The sequence below is a fragment of the Pogona vitticeps genome, chromosome 1 (assembly GCF_051106095.1).
Source record: "Pogona vitticeps strain Pit_001003342236 chromosome 1, PviZW2.1, whole genome shotgun sequence".
Classification (NCBI taxonomy): Eukaryota; Metazoa; Chordata; class Lepidosauria; order Squamata; family Agamidae; genus Pogona; species Pogona vitticeps.
The window spans coordinates 259,407,304-259,427,803 of NC_135783.1; the positions used below are offsets into that span (position 1 = coordinate 259,407,304).

At 36.6% G+C, this 20,500-nt stretch overlaps 1 protein-coding gene across 3 annotated transcripts in view; it reads left to right on the plus strand.

Moving 5' to 3' along the window:
* Positions 1 to 20,144, plus strand: part of HPS5 (HPS5 biogenesis of lysosomal organelles complex 2 subunit 2) — a 45,887-nt gene extending 25,743 nt beyond the window's left edge. For 2 of the 3 annotated variants that reach the window (XM_020810901.3, XM_078383859.1), the window contains exons 13-23: positions 2,106 to 2,229; positions 5,029 to 5,172; positions 5,967 to 6,038; positions 7,851 to 8,500; positions 10,064 to 10,184; positions 10,972 to 11,127; positions 11,564 to 11,683; positions 13,224 to 13,337; positions 14,111 to 14,217; positions 16,089 to 16,374; positions 16,985 to 20,144. In XM_020810901.3, the coding sequence (XP_020666560.3) occupies positions 2,106 to 2,229; positions 5,029 to 5,172; positions 5,967 to 6,038; positions 7,851 to 8,500; positions 10,064 to 10,184; positions 10,972 to 11,127; positions 11,564 to 11,683; positions 13,224 to 13,337; positions 14,111 to 14,217; positions 16,089 to 16,374; positions 16,985 to 17,045 (1,955 nt within the window). In that variant the 3' untranslated portion in view covers positions 17,046 to 20,144. Of the gene's footprint in view, positions 1 to 2,105; positions 2,230 to 5,028; positions 5,173 to 5,966; positions 6,039 to 7,850; positions 8,501 to 10,063; positions 10,185 to 10,971; positions 11,128 to 11,563; positions 11,684 to 12,542; positions 12,661 to 13,223; positions 13,338 to 14,110; positions 14,218 to 16,088; positions 16,375 to 16,984 lie in introns of those variants that run through there. The other variant, XM_078383860.1, reaches the window with a different exon arrangement.
* Positions 20,145 to 20,500: the final 356 nt, after the last annotated feature.

Here is a 20,500-nt window from a genome sequence, read left to right on the forward strand (position 1 = left end):
ATTATTTAATGTATTTGAAATATTTCTATCTTCCCTTTCTTCTTAAAATGGACCCAGTGAGGACACGAGTATGTCCAGCTGATGTGCTGCTGTTCGGTTTATAATATGTGTGACTGGGGATTGATTAAAATGGCTGGGTAGTCAATCAGCTGTGCTGTTCTTATACCTATCCACCAGGATGTGGTAATTCATTGCTTCAAAAAGCTACTAGTTGCTTCCTTCCTCCTTCTCCTTCCACCTCTGTGCCTTGGTCTAACCTTTACTGGTATTTGCAAACATTTGACTTCTTAATCTCAATGTGATATTAACATTTGGCAGACTGGAGCTTTCTGGTTAATGCTGTTTCTTTATTTTAGTAGCATAATTTCAGTAAATTAGTGGGCACCTAGCACTCAGATCTACAGTAATAGAACAAAGAGTTTTTTCTAAAAGCAGTGGGCTTTTTTCCTGAATGTTTATTGAGAAATAATGGATGATATTAAAATACAAGTCAATATTTATCAACTTTCATTATGCCTATTAATGAAATATTGCATGCAGTTTAATCTGCATGTACTTAATTGAGAACATACATAGCTGGTGTTCTTTCCACAGAGTTACTAAATGGCTGGTATTTAAAACTATTTATTTATTTATTTATTTATTTATTTATTTATTTATTTATTTATTTATTTATTTATTTATTTACTTACTTACTTACTTACTTACTTACTTACTTACTTACTTACTTACTTACTTACTTACTTATTTGATTTTTACCCTGCCCCTCTAGACAGTGTCTACTCGGGGCGCCTTACAAATAAAACACAGCAATGTAACATATGTAACATCTTAAAAATTACAATTAAAATTACAATTATAGCAATTGATTACAACCAAGACATTACCAAGATGGCATACCATAAGGGAAAAAAATAGATAAGGATGAAAATCACTTAATTGACTGGAGGGAAGGCCTGCTTGAATAGCCAAGTTTTTAACTGACTTTTAAAAAGTATAAGCGTTGCATATTTCCTTGAAAGACTTAACTTTGTTCCTGTTTCCTGGTAGCATTAGTAATGAATACTTCCTTCTTTGAATTAGCCTCTCTGTTTTCAGTAGAATATAGTAGAATAGCTTAGATTTTTAAATTGTTAGCATTTACACGATGACAAAATATATTCTCTTTAAAAATCTAATCTTTGGCCTTGAAGTCTGCAGTTTGACTTAAATCTCTTTGGAGGGAGCCAAATTCCAAGCGGGTGTGACCATAAGTAGGAAGTGACTTGACAGCATGTAACAACAACAACAAGGACCAAGAATAGATTTAGGTCATAATTTTGCAACAACGAACCGGTGGTATCAAGGTACACATACGTTTCTGTCCGTGGTTGCCATGCCACCACGTTACTGATATCCTTGGAAGTTTTTATTATGTAGTCTTCACTTATATCTTTTCCTTTCATTTAATTTGCAATTAAAGTATGTTGCTCACTCTATGATACTAGTGATACTAGGAGCATCAGTGAAAGACCTCAAACCTCTTGCCTAGTTATGCTGGTGTAACACAAATGGTGTAACTTTCGGAGGCACATTGCCATAAGTCACCATATAAGTTATTTGTTGCATACTGAGTGATTACTTGGGAGAAGTTTTCATCCAAAGCTACATCATATGTATAGGTATGCAAGAGAATTAAAGGCAAAATTTCATTTTTGAGTTTTGTGTAATTTAGGAATTGCAGCAACTAGTGATTTTTTTAAATGTTTGAAGAGCTCTCAGGTTGTGCAAATTTTAATTACTATTCATACCTCAAAAGCATGTGGGTATTCAGCATGTGAGCATATGTATTTTAGGATCCTTATGCAAGTTACATTTTGCTTCAGACTTTGGAACTAGGCTAAACATAAATAATCTGACAGTATATCAGATAGTGGTTCTATCACCTAATATGCGGCAGTGGAAAAGACATGGCTACTTGTTTGGAAAAGAGGGCAATTACGCTGAGTGGACCTTGGCACTGATACCAGCCTGAAGAAGACAGGGCATCTAATTCCTTCAAGCACATGTTGTCCAATCGCTCCATGACTTTTATGACTTTTTAAAATTTTAATTTTGTTTGTTAGACAGTATATCTCATGCTTCTGTGGTGGTCGACCCTGATCGGAATGAGACTTTTCTTCCATTCAGTATTCCATTGTCATTCCGTTCCCCATCTCCTCTCGTCTCTCTTCAAGCTGTCAAGGACAGGTAAAATCATATGTGAATTCATTACCCATTACATCCTCCCTCCTTCCCCCCCCCCCCAGTCTTTATGCATAGTTTGTTAATCCATACCTAGTTTTTCCAAGACAGCTCTTGATTGGTTGAAACTAGCTAGAAATGGGCTGAAAACCTCCCTTCAAGTTTGAGATGGACAGAGGACAATGGTGGATGAAGAAGTGAACCTCTTCAGAATGAATTTTTGTCTTGACTCTTCAGCTAGTTGCTACTGATTTTAGTGTGGATAGTACCTTTGCGAGGAATTTATGTGTGTAATCTTTTTAAAGATATCTAACTCTACATGTTATCAGCATAACACTGTATTATCCCAGACGCTGTTAATTTGGAAAGGGTGATTGCATAAACAAAGGTAAGAGAGTGTAAGGAACTATCTGTTACTTGTTTTAAGATTGTGAGACCCCTTGAGCCACTTCATTGGGAGAAAGGTGGCTTACAAATGGTACAAAATAAATACAATTTCTTGACACAAGTTTCCTGAAGGTGAGTCGAAGCAAAACCAGTGGATGCGAAGTTTCGTTCAAGAGTCAGTTATGTCCTCTCATGATATAAACCAAACAGCAAACATGACCAAGCCATTGCTGGGGCATGATCTTAGCCAAAGGGCCGAGAAGCTTTGTATTTATTACTTGTAACATGATGGATTGTCTTTCTTTAGAAATAAAATTTAACCAAAAAAAGCCATTGCTGGATCATGGATTCAGGATCAGGACAGATAATTGGAATAGGATTGCCCCATGTTAAACTAAGCAAGATGAAAGACTCCACTGCAGACAGTGACCAGTATCTATTGTTGCTTCAGTGAGAGTTCTGAAAAGGGAGAATTTGGAGGTCCTTCTCAAGTTATGTCACCTCTGCAAAAATTTGTTTCAGTGACAGTTTTTGCCACAAAATAGAGAAAGTGTGACAATGTAGGTCAGAGACAATACTTAATTTCATGTGGTATCTGACTGTACCAAATTATCTGTAAGAAAACTATCCATAGACCTGCCAAATAAAATAATACTGTCATTTTCATAACTTTCAGGATAGAGCTAGACGAGAGCAGATGGAACTCATCCTGTACAGTTGAGTCTTTCCTCTCCCCTTCTTTCACAGCATCCTCTGTGCTCCCCCAAAACCTGGTCCAGATGTCCTAGAGACCTGGAGGACTGAAGGGGTGGGGAAAACAACAGAATGAGAAAATCATTCAAGGCTGTAAGCAGGAGTGTCTTCTCTGTCATGCAGGCCACCTTTTGTTTCAGCCTTTTGAGTTCATTAGGTGAAAAAATATGAACACAAATTTTAGGGAAAATAGGCCTTACGAAGAAAGAAAATGTAAAATTTTGTATGGAAACATTTGCTTTATGGGACAAATAGAGATACAGCGGTACCTTGCTTTATGAAAGCCTTGGTTTACATAATTTTCGATTTACGAACTTAAATCCATAGAAAATAATGCCCTGGTTTACTCCCCCCCCCCCCCACTATATGAAAGGGTTTCCCCAGGATGCATTGTGCCTGGTGCATCTAGTGCTGCCCCCATTCCTAGCTCAATCTGTGTATCGGTTTACGAAATTTCCGCATTACGTAACGTCCCGGAGGATGCATTAATTTCATAAACCGAGGTACACTTTTACTGCATTTTGTAATTTTGACAAATGGGAACAATCACAGTGGAATTCACTTTTTTTTTTTACTGTGTTTTATGCATGTTGTTTATAATTCTCTGTGAAAGGCTTTTGTATAGTCTGGAGAATAAATTCCAGTTGTATGCATTTGTGTATTTTCCTTTATAGCAATTATTGGTTTTTTATGTTCTTATGAGTGTAGTGGTCAAGTATATCAGTGTAACATATCTATAACTGTTTTCATTCCTTTTCTGTTCCTGTTCAAAAGCAGCAACAAGAGCAACTGGATTAAACAAAGAACGGCTGATGTTTCTCTGAAAACAGAAAGTCAGCAGTCACTTGGGTCTATTTTAATTTCTATCTATTTTAAAAGGAATAACCTCTGTTTTAAAAGGGATAACTTTGTGTTGCTTTTTTGGTTTGTTCTGGATGCAATCTGCAATATGTTTTGAACTTATTTTGAATGTTCATGTTACCATAAAAAGGTTTTTAGGGACTATTTCCGTTATGTCCAGACTTTCTTCTCATTCTCTCCTCCCCCCCCGCCCCCACTTTTAGTTTCTAAACCCTGAACCTGAGGAAGATTTCTGGGAACCTGGGCAATTCCTAACTATTCTGTGACATTTCAGCTGGTCTTAATAAAGGTGTTTCTCTACCAGCTATTGCATTTTTTTTCTCCTAACAGAATCATCATCATGGTAATTAACAAAAATTGTGTAAAGAGTGTAAACTTTCAGTGCATAAAATCTTGGAAGACTGCTGATTTCCTGATTCCATATCCCTTTGTTTAGAAAAGATGTGAGGTCCTGGACAGGGAAAGACGCTAAACTGGAATTAATGGGATATATTTTTAAGCAATATGTTCAAGACTGGAGTTCTGTTTCAGCAAGTGTAGTAGTGGATGGCTACATACCCAGACTAGCATTTGAATTCTCTAATTCAGATCTCTAGGATTCTTCTACATAGTTTAAACCTAGCAGTGAGTTAAAGAGAAATTCAAAGCATAAAAATTGAATGCATGCTTCAGCTTTTATAATCAAAAAGATTTGTAGAAGCTCATATCACAATAAACTCTAGATGTGCCATATAAAACCTACAATCTCCCATAATGTATTCTGTCCTCATTGGTGATCATTCAATTTTTATATTTCACTTCTAGTGTTTCTAGTTTTGTTCGCAAGACCACAGAGAAGATTGAGAAGATTGGTACACTTCATGATAGAATCAAGCAGGATAATGTAGACGAAGAAAAACAACTACCAGACGCTACGACTAGTGTAGTAGCACAGCCTCAGGAGGAAGAGTGAGTAAAACCCCTTTTAATCTGAGCAAAATCCCTTTTTTTTGTTTTGTTAGGGTGATGAGGTAGGAAAATGATTGTTGTTTTCAGAGATTATCTAGAAAAAAATGGACAACAAACAAAATGTACAATTCAGAAAAAAACCAATGGCAGTTGTTTTAACAACCATGAACTGTGGAGAGCTACACTACACATTGCAAATTTCAAAACTATGTGAAACTTTTTAAAAAGTTTTGCAAAGCTGAATATCATAAAAACAATATATACTTACACAAGCATTGAAACACTATTCAAAATGATCTCACTTGTGGAAGGCAATTAAATCACTTGCTTTGGGAAATGTAGCTGCTATTAGTCCTTCCAACAATCAGGATACTAAATACTCAGTATTGCGAGGAAAAAAGGCAGTTAATTTCTACTTACAAAAAGGGGAAATGGTGCTCAGCCATACCATATAGAGGCAGAAACTTTCAGTTTCATAGTCCATGGTATCTTTTTTCTGAGTTGAACCCCATTTTTTCACCAACGAAAATTCATGATTTTCCCAAGCCACATATCCAGTGCAATTAGTTCTTTTCTGGATATTGTAATCTTTTTTCAGTAAGACTACAAAATCTACATTTGCAGTGAGTGAAAAATTAGCAAGGGAAGCCAGCAAAGTGAAGAAAACAGTAAAGCCTTTGTTAGCTGTGGTGGTTCTAGATGTTACAGAAAGTTACTGAAATGGTGGGGGTGAGATAGAGGGTACCTCTTTTTCATTCCACCTGTATGATGTATTAAAATTCATATCTTTAAAGGGTTGAACCACAGAGTCAAGTGCTAGAAGAGGACAGCCTTAAAGACCTCAAGGCAGCAACTGCAGAGACTATGTAAGTAAAACAGCTGCCTCATCAGGAGTTTGGATTCGATTACTCTTGGGATCCATCCCACCTCTACTGTTTCATAATTATGAATGTTCTGGGGATAAAATGAGTGAAGGAAGGGGAAACTATATGGCTCCTTTTGAGGAACTCCTTTTGAGGAAGGGCAAGATTATATGCACAAAGATAACTTTTCAACAACCATAGGCCCCCTCTTAAGCAACTCTACTCCAGTGAAGGCTTGAGTGTATGTGTGTGCATGCCCAGATAGGTTTCTGGAGTCACTTCCACAAGAGCAATCTCCCACACCATCCCAAAGACATTCCCAGTCTTTCAATAGCTGATTTTCCCCCCCAATACATAAAGCCTCTGGGGGGAAAGTGTCTCTATTATCTCTAGCAAAAGTGTCAAATGATGAGTTTTCTTGGTGTGTTTGGCTGCAATCCAGCAAATATGGGTGAAAAATGTCCAGTTTATCATTTTTGTATTAGGTAATGCTATACAAATATTTCTGCATGCACATAGTGTAACTGTAGGAAATAGCATTCTCATTGATAATTTATCCTGAGGTTATACTTACATCGTAAGTACAAGCCATAGTTGCGAACTATTATTTGTGGTCATGAATAATAAGAAATTAGTATTTTGGTTTCATGCAGATACAAAGTCTGCAGGAATCCTCCATGTTCAAATAGTAGATCAAGTTATGTTCCAAATATTGATACCAGCAGCCATGGACTGATATCCTAAAACCATATGTAAGAAGAATAAATATATTAGCTTTTTAAATTACATGGAATTACATGAATATCCAGAATATGCAGAAGAAGAAAAATGTAGTGAACCTAAACGGCAACTCTGCCAGGGTGCAATCAGACGGGCATTTAACCTGCTGTTTGGGTCACTGAGGGTACAGACTGGTTGACTTCTTTTTCCAGAAAACCAGCTTGTCCTGGTGGCGCAGTGGTTAAAATGCTGTACTGCAGCCAACACTGTGCTCATGACCCAGGGTTCAGTCCCAGGTAGCTGGCTCAAGGTTGACTCGGCCTTTTTCCAAGGTTGGTATCATAAGTTCTCAACTGGGGGGGGGGCAATGTGTAGCCTACATAATTAACTTGCAAACCATCCAGAGAGTGCTTCTAGTGCTATTGGGGGTGGTGGTAAATAAGTAGCACACTTTACTTTTGCTTTGCTTGTCTCCAAAGCATTCCTGCCAATTTAGGATATTGCCACATTGATCTGCTTTGTGGAAGGACAGAGGAAGTTAAAAATTTTTTAGGCTGTATTAGGACAGTGCAGATGCGCTGCATAATGTTTAATTTTTTTAAATTGAAAACATCTTCCTGGAAGTGGGAAGAAAAAGAATGGGGCAACAAGTGGAATTTCTTTTCTTTTCATGACTTATCTTAAAGGTCAGGTCAAGAACCTGCTCGCAGCCAAGTCCACCATCTAAACCCCCCCCCCCACACCTTCCTGTGCCTTTCTGCAGAGTAAAGTCTTTCATTTGCCAATATTCTGAAGTGCCCATCTACTTAAACCATTTCACAATATGGGAAATTGGCAGTGGAAGGAGCCATACCAAATAGGGTTGTTTGAGGGGTATATAGCGTTTGGATGTGAGGATTGTCTCAATGGCATACCTGACCTCTAGTGACCCTTATTTAACTTGATCCGGCCCGCTGTAATGAGCCTGTGTAGACAAGCCTTCAGTTACATTGTGCAGTACTGTGGTTAGTTCAATGTTACACTTAACCCAATAGTTTTGATATTTGTCAGTGTAGAGCTTGAAACCCTGTCTTTCTCTCCATTTTTAAAAAACAGGACCAGACTCCAGGATCCATTAGTTTTGTTGCAACCACAGTGCTTGAGGGGCATTTTGCTGGACTGGATTCCATTTCTAGAAGAAGCATTTGGATCGAAGCCAGCTGTTATTCTAGATGATAGCTCATCTGAGATGGGCACAGAAATGTCTTTGAAACCTGAAGAACAGCAAGTTTTCAAAGAAAATATGGGATCAAATCAATGTTGTGTACCTGTAGATAAGGAACAGAGAACAGTACTGGACACAAAATGTGAAAGCGATGATGTAACTAAACAACAGGGGGAAACTTGTGGAGAAAATACTTTGCCAGCTGCTAACAGTCAGGTTGATAAAATGCCATGCAAACAAGCTGCTACATCAGCGATGGCTTTCAACCATTCTTTTAAAATGTATCCCCCATGTTTCATTGCACAAAGTGTTCAAAAGGACCTGGTAGACCTTACTACTTTATGTTTTGAATTAAATGTATATGAGTGGTCACAGATAAATGTTGAGCAATATGAAAAGCCACAGTTTTCCTGTGTCTTGGCTTGTAGATTCATAAAAGACTATTTTTTTCTTCTGGATCTGGAAAGACTGAAGAACTATATTATAAACTATCATAGCTGTCATCCTGAAGTTTGGGAAATCTACATGGAAGGGTTGAAAGGCAAGTTATTCAGTAGCTCCTGTGTTCATAAATGTAGTGAACTGTTAAGGGTTTACTCAAGAAAAGAGTTTGTTGAGAACATTTGGGAGCATTTCCTCTTAAGCATCCTAAAATGTGAGGCATTTTAAGAAAGAAATTAAGAACACATAAATGTGCAAACAGGTCTTTACTTCCTGTGGTATTCATACATTCTTGCATATATCTAACTTGTATATATTGCATATATTTGCATATATATTGCATATATTTGCAAATATATTGCATATATTTAACTTGTTTTTAACATCTGAGAATCCTGGCAATTGGGGCTTCTGCTAACAATCTCTTATAGAGAGCTCACAGTCCCTAATTAAACTATAACCTTCAGGATTTTTGGTGGGGAGGGGAAAGCTATAAGTGCACAAGTACTGTAAGATTGCTATAACATTGTTGTTTAGTTGTTAAGTCGTGTCCGACTCTTCGTGACCCCATGGACTAGAGCAGTGGTTCTTAACCTTTGTTACTCGGATGTTTTTGAACTGCAACTCCCAGAAACTCCAGCCAGCACATTTGGTGGTGAAGGCTTCTGGGAGTTGCAGTCCAAAACTCCTGAGTAACCCAAGGTTAAGAACCAGTGGACTAGAGCACGCCAGGCCCTCCTGATATAACCTAGCAGGACCATTATTTAAAGTCAGTTTAATTATGTAATGGTTTGTAACAAGATTTGAAATGCCCCTTGTATATTTCAGAAATATAAAATTTACATCACAATTGCAGCAGAATAATTGATAGGTGAAAATAACAAAGACGTACATTTAAAGGAAGAAGGAGTGAAGATATAGATTATATTGAATTGAGGAAAGCATTTGTACAATATGTGTCTCTTTATTTAGAACTCTAATATTTTCATTATTTATAAACTTAGATGCTGGTTACATTTCTGGACATGTTTATATACTTTCCAAAGAACAGATAATGCTTAAATAATTTTCTGGTTCCACATTAAAAAAAAGACTATTTGAGTAGTTAGAAATAGCAGCTTGGAGTAAATTTGTTGATATTTAACCTGTATAGATTTGAAACTAACTTCCTATTCCTAATAGTAACACTGGTACAGCTAATAAAATACTTGATGTAATTCTCATAAAAATAAATTGAAAAATAAAGTTAATTCTGTTTATATTTTAGACCTAAATTTAGCTGCTAGTCCTAATCACAGCAGATGTACTGAATTGGTGGTACTTATGTGCCAACCTAACTTTCAGCTGTTTATTTAATGCTGGGATTTGTTTATTTTATTTATATACTGTCGCTTTCATTCAAGAACTACTCTGAGCAGTTTATAAATTAAAACTTAAAACCCTACATGATAATACATTCAACAATCTGGCGATTCACAGGCATTGATCTAAAAACCATACAAAAAGAAAAGAACAAGAAAAGAAAAGAAAATTACTGAACCATACTGAATTTATTGTTCAGTTAATGTAGTTTGGGTATTTGAACTTTAACTTTTGTTGCTATGAAAATTATTGCAGGCTTTTTAAAATTCAGTTGTTTGTAACATGCAATTATTGATTTCAGAACTGACTTTGACTAGTCCAGTTACTATGGCACTGGAAAATGGAGATATGTTTAAAACTCTGAAATTGCTGGTTGATCTGGGTCCTTGGGATGCTCCCATGTTGCTAGCACATGCTCAAAGGTAAAATGCATCAAGTTCAATTTTAGACTGTTGAGTTTATCACAGTAATAACCTTACACATGCATAGCTTTGTGTGCAAGCTGACCCTGTTGTATTTCCTGTACAATGTATGCATCATATGAGGCAGTGACATGCGTTGTTCTGTGTAGAGTTCAGACTGTTTCCCACAACTTCTTTAGTTTTTAGATATAGATTTAGACAAACTTCACTATTGCTGTGAGAAACTGGTTGGTTATACAGTGATGCCTCGCATAGCGACGATAATTGGTGCAGCAAAAATCGCTGCAAAGCGATTTCGTCGCTATGCGATATTAAAAAGCCCATAGGAATGCATTGAAACCCCTTCAATGCGTTCCTATGGGCTTCAGACTCACCTTTAAGTGAAAATCCTCCATACGGCACCCATTTTCGCTGCCTGGTAAGCGAGGAATCAGTCCCAGAAAACAGCGGGCGGCCATTTTTTTTACCCGGCGGCCATTTTGGAGCCGCTGATCAGCTATTAAAAAATCATCACTTTGCGATGATCAGTAAGCGAAACAGGGTACCGATCATCGCAAAGCGATTTTTCCCCATAGGGAACATCGCAAAGTGATCGCAAAAAGTTAATTGCTATGCGATTTCGTCGTTAAACGGGGTGCCCATTAAGCGAGGCACCACTGTATTATCTTGCATTAGCTGTATATTTTTTGGGGGGGGGGTTGAATGGAAAGTATGCCAGCAAGTAAATGGTTTGAGAAGAACTATGTTTTAAATGTGTCTTCCATGTCATTTCCTGTGTTCTATGCAGGCTTTATGAAAAGTTTGGAGAAACCTCTCTCAGGCCCTTGATCAAATTCTACCCTTCTATTTTGCCTTCAGATGTCAAGCAAATTTGTAAAAACAATCCTGAGCACTTTCTGGCTTATTTAGACAGTCTAATCAAGTCAAAGACTGAAGATGAACGGTATGTTTTGTATGTTCTTACAGCAGAAAAGGGGAGAATGGGAGGTACAGTACAGGTAATGAAAATATTCGCCCCGCCTTAATAAGATTTGTCTTGCTGGAGATGAAAGAAAAGAAGCTTTGAATTGGATAGTAATATTTAGGGGAAATAGTTTATACATCAGGCTTGTGACCTAGCTTTTTGACACCATAATAAAATGAATTTTGTATAGAAAAAGGCATCAATCATTTGCTCACTCATTTGTCTATTAATTATTGGATTTCATTGATGTTAAAAGGCAGCAATGCCAAAATTATGTTTAGATTGGTTATGTTATTTTAAAATATAAACTAAGACTTATCCCAGCAAATGGAGTAGATTTGTCTTCTTTGCCAGTACACTTACATTTCACTTACATAACGGCTAGAATACTTGTTAGTAACCAATCTCTTTTTAGGTTGTCTTTTCTTAGATCTCTTCTTCATCCAGAATCTATGCAAGTAGATTGGTTATGTTTGGCAGTTTCCCATGATGCCCCACATAAAGCAAGTACAATGGATACCCAAGGAAACCCACGGTATGAGTTGCAGTTATGCAGCCTTGTTCCTAACAATATTCCTGTTTTTAAGAGCATTATTCTAGGACTCTTTAATTAGACAGTGATTCAGTGTGGGGGAAACCAGCATATCTGTGAGCTTTCATGCTAGTTTTGGTAGGCAGATAAAAGCTTGTTGCACCATTGGGCTAGAATATCTGTACCAGCTGGGACGACTTCATTTTGGTGAGGGCTGAGAGTGACCTCTTTGGGACAGCAAGAAAAGCTTTTGTCTGATTCTTGATAACTCCTGCTTTTCTGAGCTTCTCTAAGGCATGAAAGACCATTATGTTTATTTCTAAACCTGATGCAGTCATAGATTCCTTTCCATGCTCATCAGTCATCCCTTTGCTTCTGAGATATTTATAACTTGGAATCTACTTTTGTTCCATTCTGCCAACAAAATGGGCAAAATTTGATGATGTCTGAGGTGCTGTAAAATTTGCAGTAAACACCTCAACAAACATTGAAGGCAATTGGGACTCATATCAGAAAGTAGGTTATTTAATAGATCTCATGTAGCTAACAACTAGTTTAAAATTGGCTTGTGAAGGCTCTCTTGTATGGAAATCCTTGGTCTAGATCATGCTTTCTTGTTACTACAAAAGATATTCATGGAGCCAAGTTTTTTTTTCCAAAACTCTTCCTCGGGTGTAAAGGGTGTATGTGTTGTCACCAATGAACTGCTCCCTCTGCAGGCCCTAGTGCCACCCATCCTCACTGTTCTAGAGAGTTCTACAACACGTTTAGACATAATAGGAAGCAAAGGCTAATTGTAGCTTCCTAGCATTCTTGCTTTCATGACGTGAAATGGACTTATTCTCTGAATGTATCTATTCAGCTATGAGGTGACCTCAGATAGTTCAGCTTTGGGATATAACCATGGTAGAAGTGATCCAGAAGGCATGATATGTGACAGATTGAAATGGCTTTGCTGTGAAGCGTAGACAGGTGAACAGGTAATTTCTTGTTTGTTCTTTTATGAAACTCTCAATGATTTTGTTTTTTGAACATTCAAGTAGATTTTTATTTATTTATTTATTATTTATTTATTTATTTATTTATTTATTTTATTTCTATCCCGCCTATCTGGTCATACTAGACCACTCTAGGCGGCTTACAATTAGAGCAACAATAAAATTATTAAAAACATTACAAATAGACAAAAATGGAAATCAAAGAATATAAAAGAAAAATCGTCAGGGATTATCTGTTGGGAAAGCCTGCCTATACATCAGTGTTTTCAATTGTTTCTTAAAAATGCCCAGCGAGGGAGCCGCACGAATCTCAGGAGGTAAGTTGTTCCAGAGGCGAGGAGCCACCACCGAGAAGGCCCGATTTCTGGTCTTTTCCTTCCGGGCCTCTCTCGGCGTCAGGCTCCTCAGCCTCACCTCCTGGCTCGCAGATTGCTTTTGTTCTTCCTGTCTTCTTCATGACACTTTAGCTGTGTGGAATACCCTTAATGCTGTCTTTGTTGATTTGGATTACAGTGGTCTTAATTTTTTTATGTTAACATTTTCAGGCCACGTTCACATTTATTTACATGGGGATATAACCAGCTGATTTTGCTGTTGCTTAAACTTCCTGCTGACACTGTAACAAAAGTGAAGATGTGTGACATATGCAAAAGCTATGGGTAATAAGAGTTTTTACATTTTGTTCCATTTTATAATAGACTAATCTGCTCACACAGTTCAGATTCTGATATTCAGGATATTTATTATGCACATGCCAAACCATGGTGTTTTCCCCTTTGCATTTCAAAAGTTGGTGATTTCCTCATTGGAGTACATATCTATGCTGCCTTTGAACTTTTAGGTTTTCTGCATCTCTTGTCTGTTACAGCACTGAACAGCACTAATGAATAATTTTACAGCAAAAATTGTGCTTATTTAAAAGAAATATTTTATTAGACAGAGCAAATGAATGTGCTTATGAAAGTGTACAACACACAAACAAGGCAACAAAAATGAGATGAGAAGACCTCTTTATTGGATTTCATTATCTCACATTATTATGATGCAGGTTTAAAGGAGGGATATTATCTATTGTTATGCCTTCTAACGTTTATGAGTTGGGAAGTTGCCAGTTCAGTTTTTTTGCCCAGAACATAATATTGGAAAGTGAATGGTGATCCTTGACATGCCTCAGTGTTCATCTGTGTGGTGTTTTGGTACTAAAAAAATTATACCTTTAATGTACTGCTAGTCTTCTACATTTGGTAACAAATGTTATGGCTCATTCTGTGACCCATATTAAAAAGCTATGTGAAAGGCAAAAGAAAATTCTTTCTCTTCTCACAGAAGTTTGTGATAAAAATGGATGTGTTTTAGATTATACAGGTACTTACTAATAATATGTTAAAGTGCTTACTTTAATTGGCAGAACTGTTTTATAATACTTTTGTAGCTTCTGGCCTGGATATCTGTCTCTCTGTTTGGAACTGAATAGAAGAGCTGAAACATTTACTAGTATTATTTATTTGGATGATATGAACTTGTTGGATAGAGAACATGGTTAGTATAACTTAATCTGGTTCTTGAGTTGTATTGTCTCTACTGTTTTTAATGTTTGTGGATTCCTGCATAAAGCAGTTCAACATAACAAAGAAACTATAGAGAGGACCAATCTAAGGCAGAGAGCACTTTTTTTGTACTGTAGAAGTTGTTGCCTAGCATGGATTTCTAGCAGTTTTTAAAAAGAAAGTACAAACAAACAAACAAACAAAAAAACACACATTCCTGTTGCCTTTGCATACCATAAGCAGGGAGTTATGGAAGAAGTGTGCCCTGTTGTTTGTCCATGATGCATTTTGTTGTGACATGATTGAGTGATCAGGTATGTAAAGAGAAGGTGGCAAAATGTGAAAACTGTATGACCATGCTTAACATGTGCATGTTTTTGTTATAAGATTCTGACCATAGTATGTTATTTACTCAACATCTTTTTATAAGATGTTAAGTATCTAAATGTGCTACAAAATATGAATACTGCACACAGAAGAATTTACTTCTCTTAGGGCTTTGTCATCTGAAAGTAATTTGTGAATTTGGAAAACATGATATTCCTGCTTTTTAGCTCATTATAAGAACACAACAACCCTAATTTGAGGCATTGGAGAAACCGACACTTCATAGGCAAAGGAAATACTTGTCTTTTCCTCCATTTTTGCTGCTTTGTTCTCCATCCTTCTATATGTCTCTGCTTTTCATACTACTTCTGCTTGTTTTGTTTTATTTTTCCCCATCTCTGATTTTCTCCACCCACTCTCCTGTTAGAATAATATATGTTCATTTTTGAGACTTCACTTCCTCAAACACAATATGAAGTAAAACAAGTACACACAGGGTAAAATGGCTCACTACTGGCACAGATACAAGTGTCTTGAATATATGCAGTGAATATTTCTTGTATGTTAGTTATTGTGGTAATGGTGATGGTCACTTATATGTGATAATTCCTGTAGTGTGTACTTAATTATTTTTGTTAATTACGAACTGCAATTAAACAAGTAAACACTATTGAGTTCAGCGCGACATTCACTCAGGTAAAATGACATTCTTAATTGTCGGATTGCCCTTGAGTTGTAGACAGCCTTACTGGACTATGAAATGTACAGTATCTCAAATAGCATAGGGACATCACCCAGTACAGTGTACTGACAGAATAGGGAACTGACAGTGGAAACCCTAATTGTCTGCAAGTGGGTGACTGTACCTAAAAATCTACATAATCTCAAAGCCATGTGTAAAATTTCATTAGCATTCTGACATCCCAATCCAGGTTTGCACATCGTGATCCATGGTCAGTTCCCTGTTTTATAATCCCTTGTAGCCAGCAAATCAAGACACATCGTGTATGTGAGTTTTGACAGGCTTTCAGCTGTCAGACATTCCAAATCTTCCGTTGTGAAGATATGTGCTGTTTATTTCTTAATTTTCAATAGATGCTTTGAGTTGTTTTTAATTCATTACTGTTTTAACCATGGTATCCCTGGGTAAGCTTTTGTCTGTACTTACTTTCATCTGCCTATTTTGTTTTAAGCCACTTGAGTTCCAGTTCCGGGTGAAAGACAGGATTTAAATAAATACATGGTCCCCATATTTGGTTGCTGCATTATATTTAGGATGGAGTTTTGCAAGCTTGCCTTAAAAACATACAGCTTCTATGAAAATTAATAGGACTTCTTGGAATCTCTTTAATTGCTAAGGACATCAAAACCTGAGAAATGTTAGCTAGAATATTTTCATGAAAAATTATAACAGAACCTATAAATATGGTGAACAAGTTGGTCTAATATGCATAACATCAAATCATATGAATATTGCATAATCCATTTTTTTAAAAAAAAGTAAACAGTTTCTTCAATATTTATTGCGGCATTTAGGAGCAATTCCAGAGACTATAGAAGAATGGAAGTTCCTTCTTTGCCTTGTGAAGAATCACCACAGTAGTGATCTTCATCTTGCTATGCAAAATGGCAGTGCCTTTAGTAATGGTACTCCAGATTGGTCAAATCATATTACTGTTGAAAATATGGCTTTGCTATTAGCCAGAATAATTGGCCCAGATCGTGCTTTGCAGTTGCTGAAGGAATGTGGCCTGATGGATGAATTATCTGAAAGATTTGCCAAAATCTGTGAGATACTAAGAGTTGCTGAAAAAAGGCAAAGGTAAGTCTTCTGAGTTACCTTTGTTACCAAAGGTAAGTCAACTTTAACACTAAGTTGGCTTAGTGTTATCACACCAAGACTTTTCCTTGGTGTGATAACACTAAGCCAACAGGAACAAGTAACATTAAATCTTCCTTAGGATATAACAATGGCTGCCAATTTGGATGGCTTTGAAAGGTTACAAAAATATTTGGAGTGTGGGGTCATTAATTACTACTCAGATAGGCTATATATCATTTCCAGTACTGTATTGTAGACAGAATATTTCTAGATACCAGTTGCTGATACGTGCGCGATGGATGACGCAGTGCAGCTAAATTTTTGTTTTGCTGACAAGCTTTCTGTAGCAACTGATTGACTGTTTCATTTGCATACCTCCTATGCTTGTGTGTCATGATTGGACACAAGACTCTGGCTTGCATACTCCTCTATGCTTGTGACTGGAAGCTTGCAGTTAATTTGCAATTGTATTTTAATATACATAGCCTGCAGTGTAGACAATTGGGCCACATTTATGGGTCAGTTGGCTTGGTAAAATAAATTGTTAATGTTTGAATTCTTTAAAATATTCCGTCCGTCTCTTCACCTTGTTCCTTCGCTTTTGTTGCAGAGCCCTGATTCAATCCATGCTGGAAAGATGTGACCGATTTTTATGGTCACAACAAGCGTAGTAGACAGCTCTGGAATAAAATGACAATAAGAAACATTCTTCCTATGCTGTACAATTTCTAGAAAAGTCTTCTTGAGTAAGAAATGTGTTTTGTCGCTTTGTTTTAAAAATGAATGAATGAAACATCATTTTTCTGCTGGGCTTCCATTATTGAATATTTATGGGCTCAACTCCTACCTCTATTTCTGATGAAAGGAGTTGCCTGAAGCAGTTCCCCCTCTACCTCTAGTCCTTCTATGTGCTCAACCTCTGTCCTGTAGATGTCTTATAAAGCAACATAAGAGGCCTGCAGAAAACCACTATTGGATATTGATCATTATCTCTTGTATATTAAAAAAGTTGGACAATATTGTTGCTAACTGAACAAGGATGCACACAGCAAGAGCTTTAGACGATCACTGTTAAGTTCCTCCATGAAAATGGATTTTTTTTTACATAGAGGTTGTTAATATTTAGAATGTAAATTTTAAATTTTCACACTATTGAAAGCACAAACAGATTCTATTAAGTTTCCAGCAAATTGTGAGTTGGTTTGGATGGAGCACATAAATGGATGTAAAATTATGTAAAAGCGTAGAGTTTACACTTGAAATTGAAAAGAGGCTGTGTATCTTTTGAATTAAATTGAAGATTTGTAATATAGCTGTTGGTTTGATTGATTGCTCACTTAAATCAAAGAAATATTTCACCTTCTAAATATGTATCATACACATTTGTTATTATGTGCCATCAAGTCCATTCAAACTTATGGCAACTGTAGGAGGGTTTTAAAGATATGTGAGATGCCCAAGAAGTGGTTACACAGGCATATTTGCACAATTCTGGGTAGATAAAGTCAGAGCTCAATTTTTGTTCCCCAGACTCTCTGGGAGCCATACTTGCTCCTTCAAGTGAAACTGTGTCACTTCTAGTTTGGGCAGGGGGGGGGGACAATACATATCTGGTTTGAATTTTACTCCCTTACCTTCTGAAACAAGGTGTGTGGAGGGAGGGCGACACTATGTATTAGAGAATTGCACCTCCTAGAAGTGCAAGTCTTCCTTTCAAAAAAGTCAGAATTCAAACTTGCAGGACTGTGAAATTCCATTAGTTTTAATCAGAATTCGAAGTGGTAATCAAGATATGTCGGTAGCTAAATAGAACTAAAAACAGATACAGGCAGTGTCTTAACATTAGAAACAATAAACATTTCAGCATTTCAAAACTAATTCCTGTATATTGAAGCAAATCATTCTAACTTCACCCCGTTATATATATGAGATCTACATATTGTTTTGGATTATGCCCAGATGTATGGACAGAACTGTTTTCTCAAACCACAATAACATCCTTTTCAACTAATGTACAGTTCTTTTTCTAGGTTATATTGTTTCTCTTAGCAATTACAAATGTCCTTTCTCCAATTTGGTACTAGATTAGAAACATTTAGCCAAATATTTGGACTTCCATGCCTTTTAACTTCCCCTCTACAGTTTTGTCATACAGCCTGCAAAGAGTTCTAAAGGACTCAAAAGATTACATATTTTGTTTAATTATGTTTGATCCTAATAAAGGTATTTGTAGATCTGTGTTTTGTCACAATCCTATTGGAGACCACTTTAATAACTCTTCTAATGGTAAAACTGGCTCTTTGATTTAAAACAAATTTTGACTTGTTTTTCTATTTGTATCTATTTAATATCTGACATTATATTTTAATTATAACTGGGAACCAAGAAAGTTAAAGATTATTTATTTTCATGCAAATAGGCTTTTCTGTTTTCTTCTCTGACATTAGGTTCCTATGACTCATTTTAAAGTGCCACTTAAATAAAAGCCTGATTGGACCTTTCAGATTGTCTTTCCAAGACATGTAAAGAACTGTGGCTGGAGGTAAAATCAGTAGTCCTTTCTTATCAATCATAAGTAGACATTTTCACTTAAGTACTCCGTATAGATCCTAGTTAATGTAAATGATACTCGGTAAAGAGGTGCCATGTATAATCTACAGTTATGCAGTTTCTGTATATTACTAGTATTTGGGGACCAGATAAGTTTACTGTATCCTGTTACATTATTAGTCTTTTGTCCAACCGAATCTTTTTCTTCAAATTATACTATCTTGCATCCTCAGGTTTATTACGCATATTTTTAAGAGCGTATATTTAATCATTTGGATTCTTTCTCTCTAGCCTTTTGCACATCAGGCATTTAGGTAAACACCTTCTATGGCGGCCTTATTTTTTCCATGCAACAGTCCAAAGAGTTGTGTTAGTCATATGCCAGGGCTTAATAGCACTGTCCTCTCTTTTCTGGGCAGTAGCTCTCTACGCTTCAATGTTTCCCTTGAGATTTGAGGCTGACATCACTGGTACTATGGAGCCTTTTCTGAGAAGAGTTCAGAAATCTTGCTGTATGTACAGCTTACAATACAGCTCTTTGAATCCAGGCTTGGTTGTACAACTAGGTCTACTACCTCACATTTGTTCTGAGAAAAGTTGGCTGGAATCTAATACTGGAATTTAGGTCACTTAAGGTTGATGTCATTGGCTGCAGCAGTTTTATCTAAATTAAAATTCTTCTGAACTTGAGGGCTGCAAGGCTCCCTTTTATCATGGGGAGCCATTATTGGGGATCAAGAGATACGGGAAAGTGCTTGATTTCCACAAATTACCACCAATGGGATGATTTTACTGGTAGTGGTAATTTTCAGACATCAACCCTCTTCCTGTCCCTGCAGCCTCCGGTGGTTTCCCCTTGACAAAAGGGAGCTTTAGGACCTTGGTGAGATTTCCCCCCCCCCCAAAAAAAAGAGCTGATGACATTGTCAGCCTTACATGGTGTAAGTTCTGCTATTGGATTTCAGCCATTGTTTCAGTTTGCAGGTTGGTGCAAATGCAGAGTGAGCTAATATGTAGAACAAGTATAATCTGATCAAAAGATTTGTACTTTGCTGCATCTCATTTGCTTGTATTTTTGAGTAAATCATTGATTTCTAGGTAAACAATATTCTTTTGTAGACATGTTTGTATTAACTGAAGTTTAAAAAAAAAGTATATGAGTATAACCAAACAGGTCAGGTTTTACCTAACCTGGATTTTAATAAAGTGAATATACTGTACTTGTAATTTGCTTGTGTGTTTCTTAATGGTATTGAAAGTAGAAAAAAAATGACCATTAGATATTACATTTACAAGGTTATAGCAAAGGAAACCCATTTGAAAGATAATCTCCATGAATACTATGTTCAAATATATTTCATTCTTGTTAATATCTAACAGATAAGTATAGTAGTAAGATTTCTCTATGCTGTTTTCCTTGAAAACACTGAAATTTTTAAAATTAGAATCACTGTTTTTTAAGGCCATAATCCTCCTAAAAGAAGAAAGATGTTTACTGTTACATTGCTCTGTTTTTACTGCAGAAGGCCCTGCTGCAAAAACACGCCTGGCATTTTTCAAACAATGCAATTGTTTG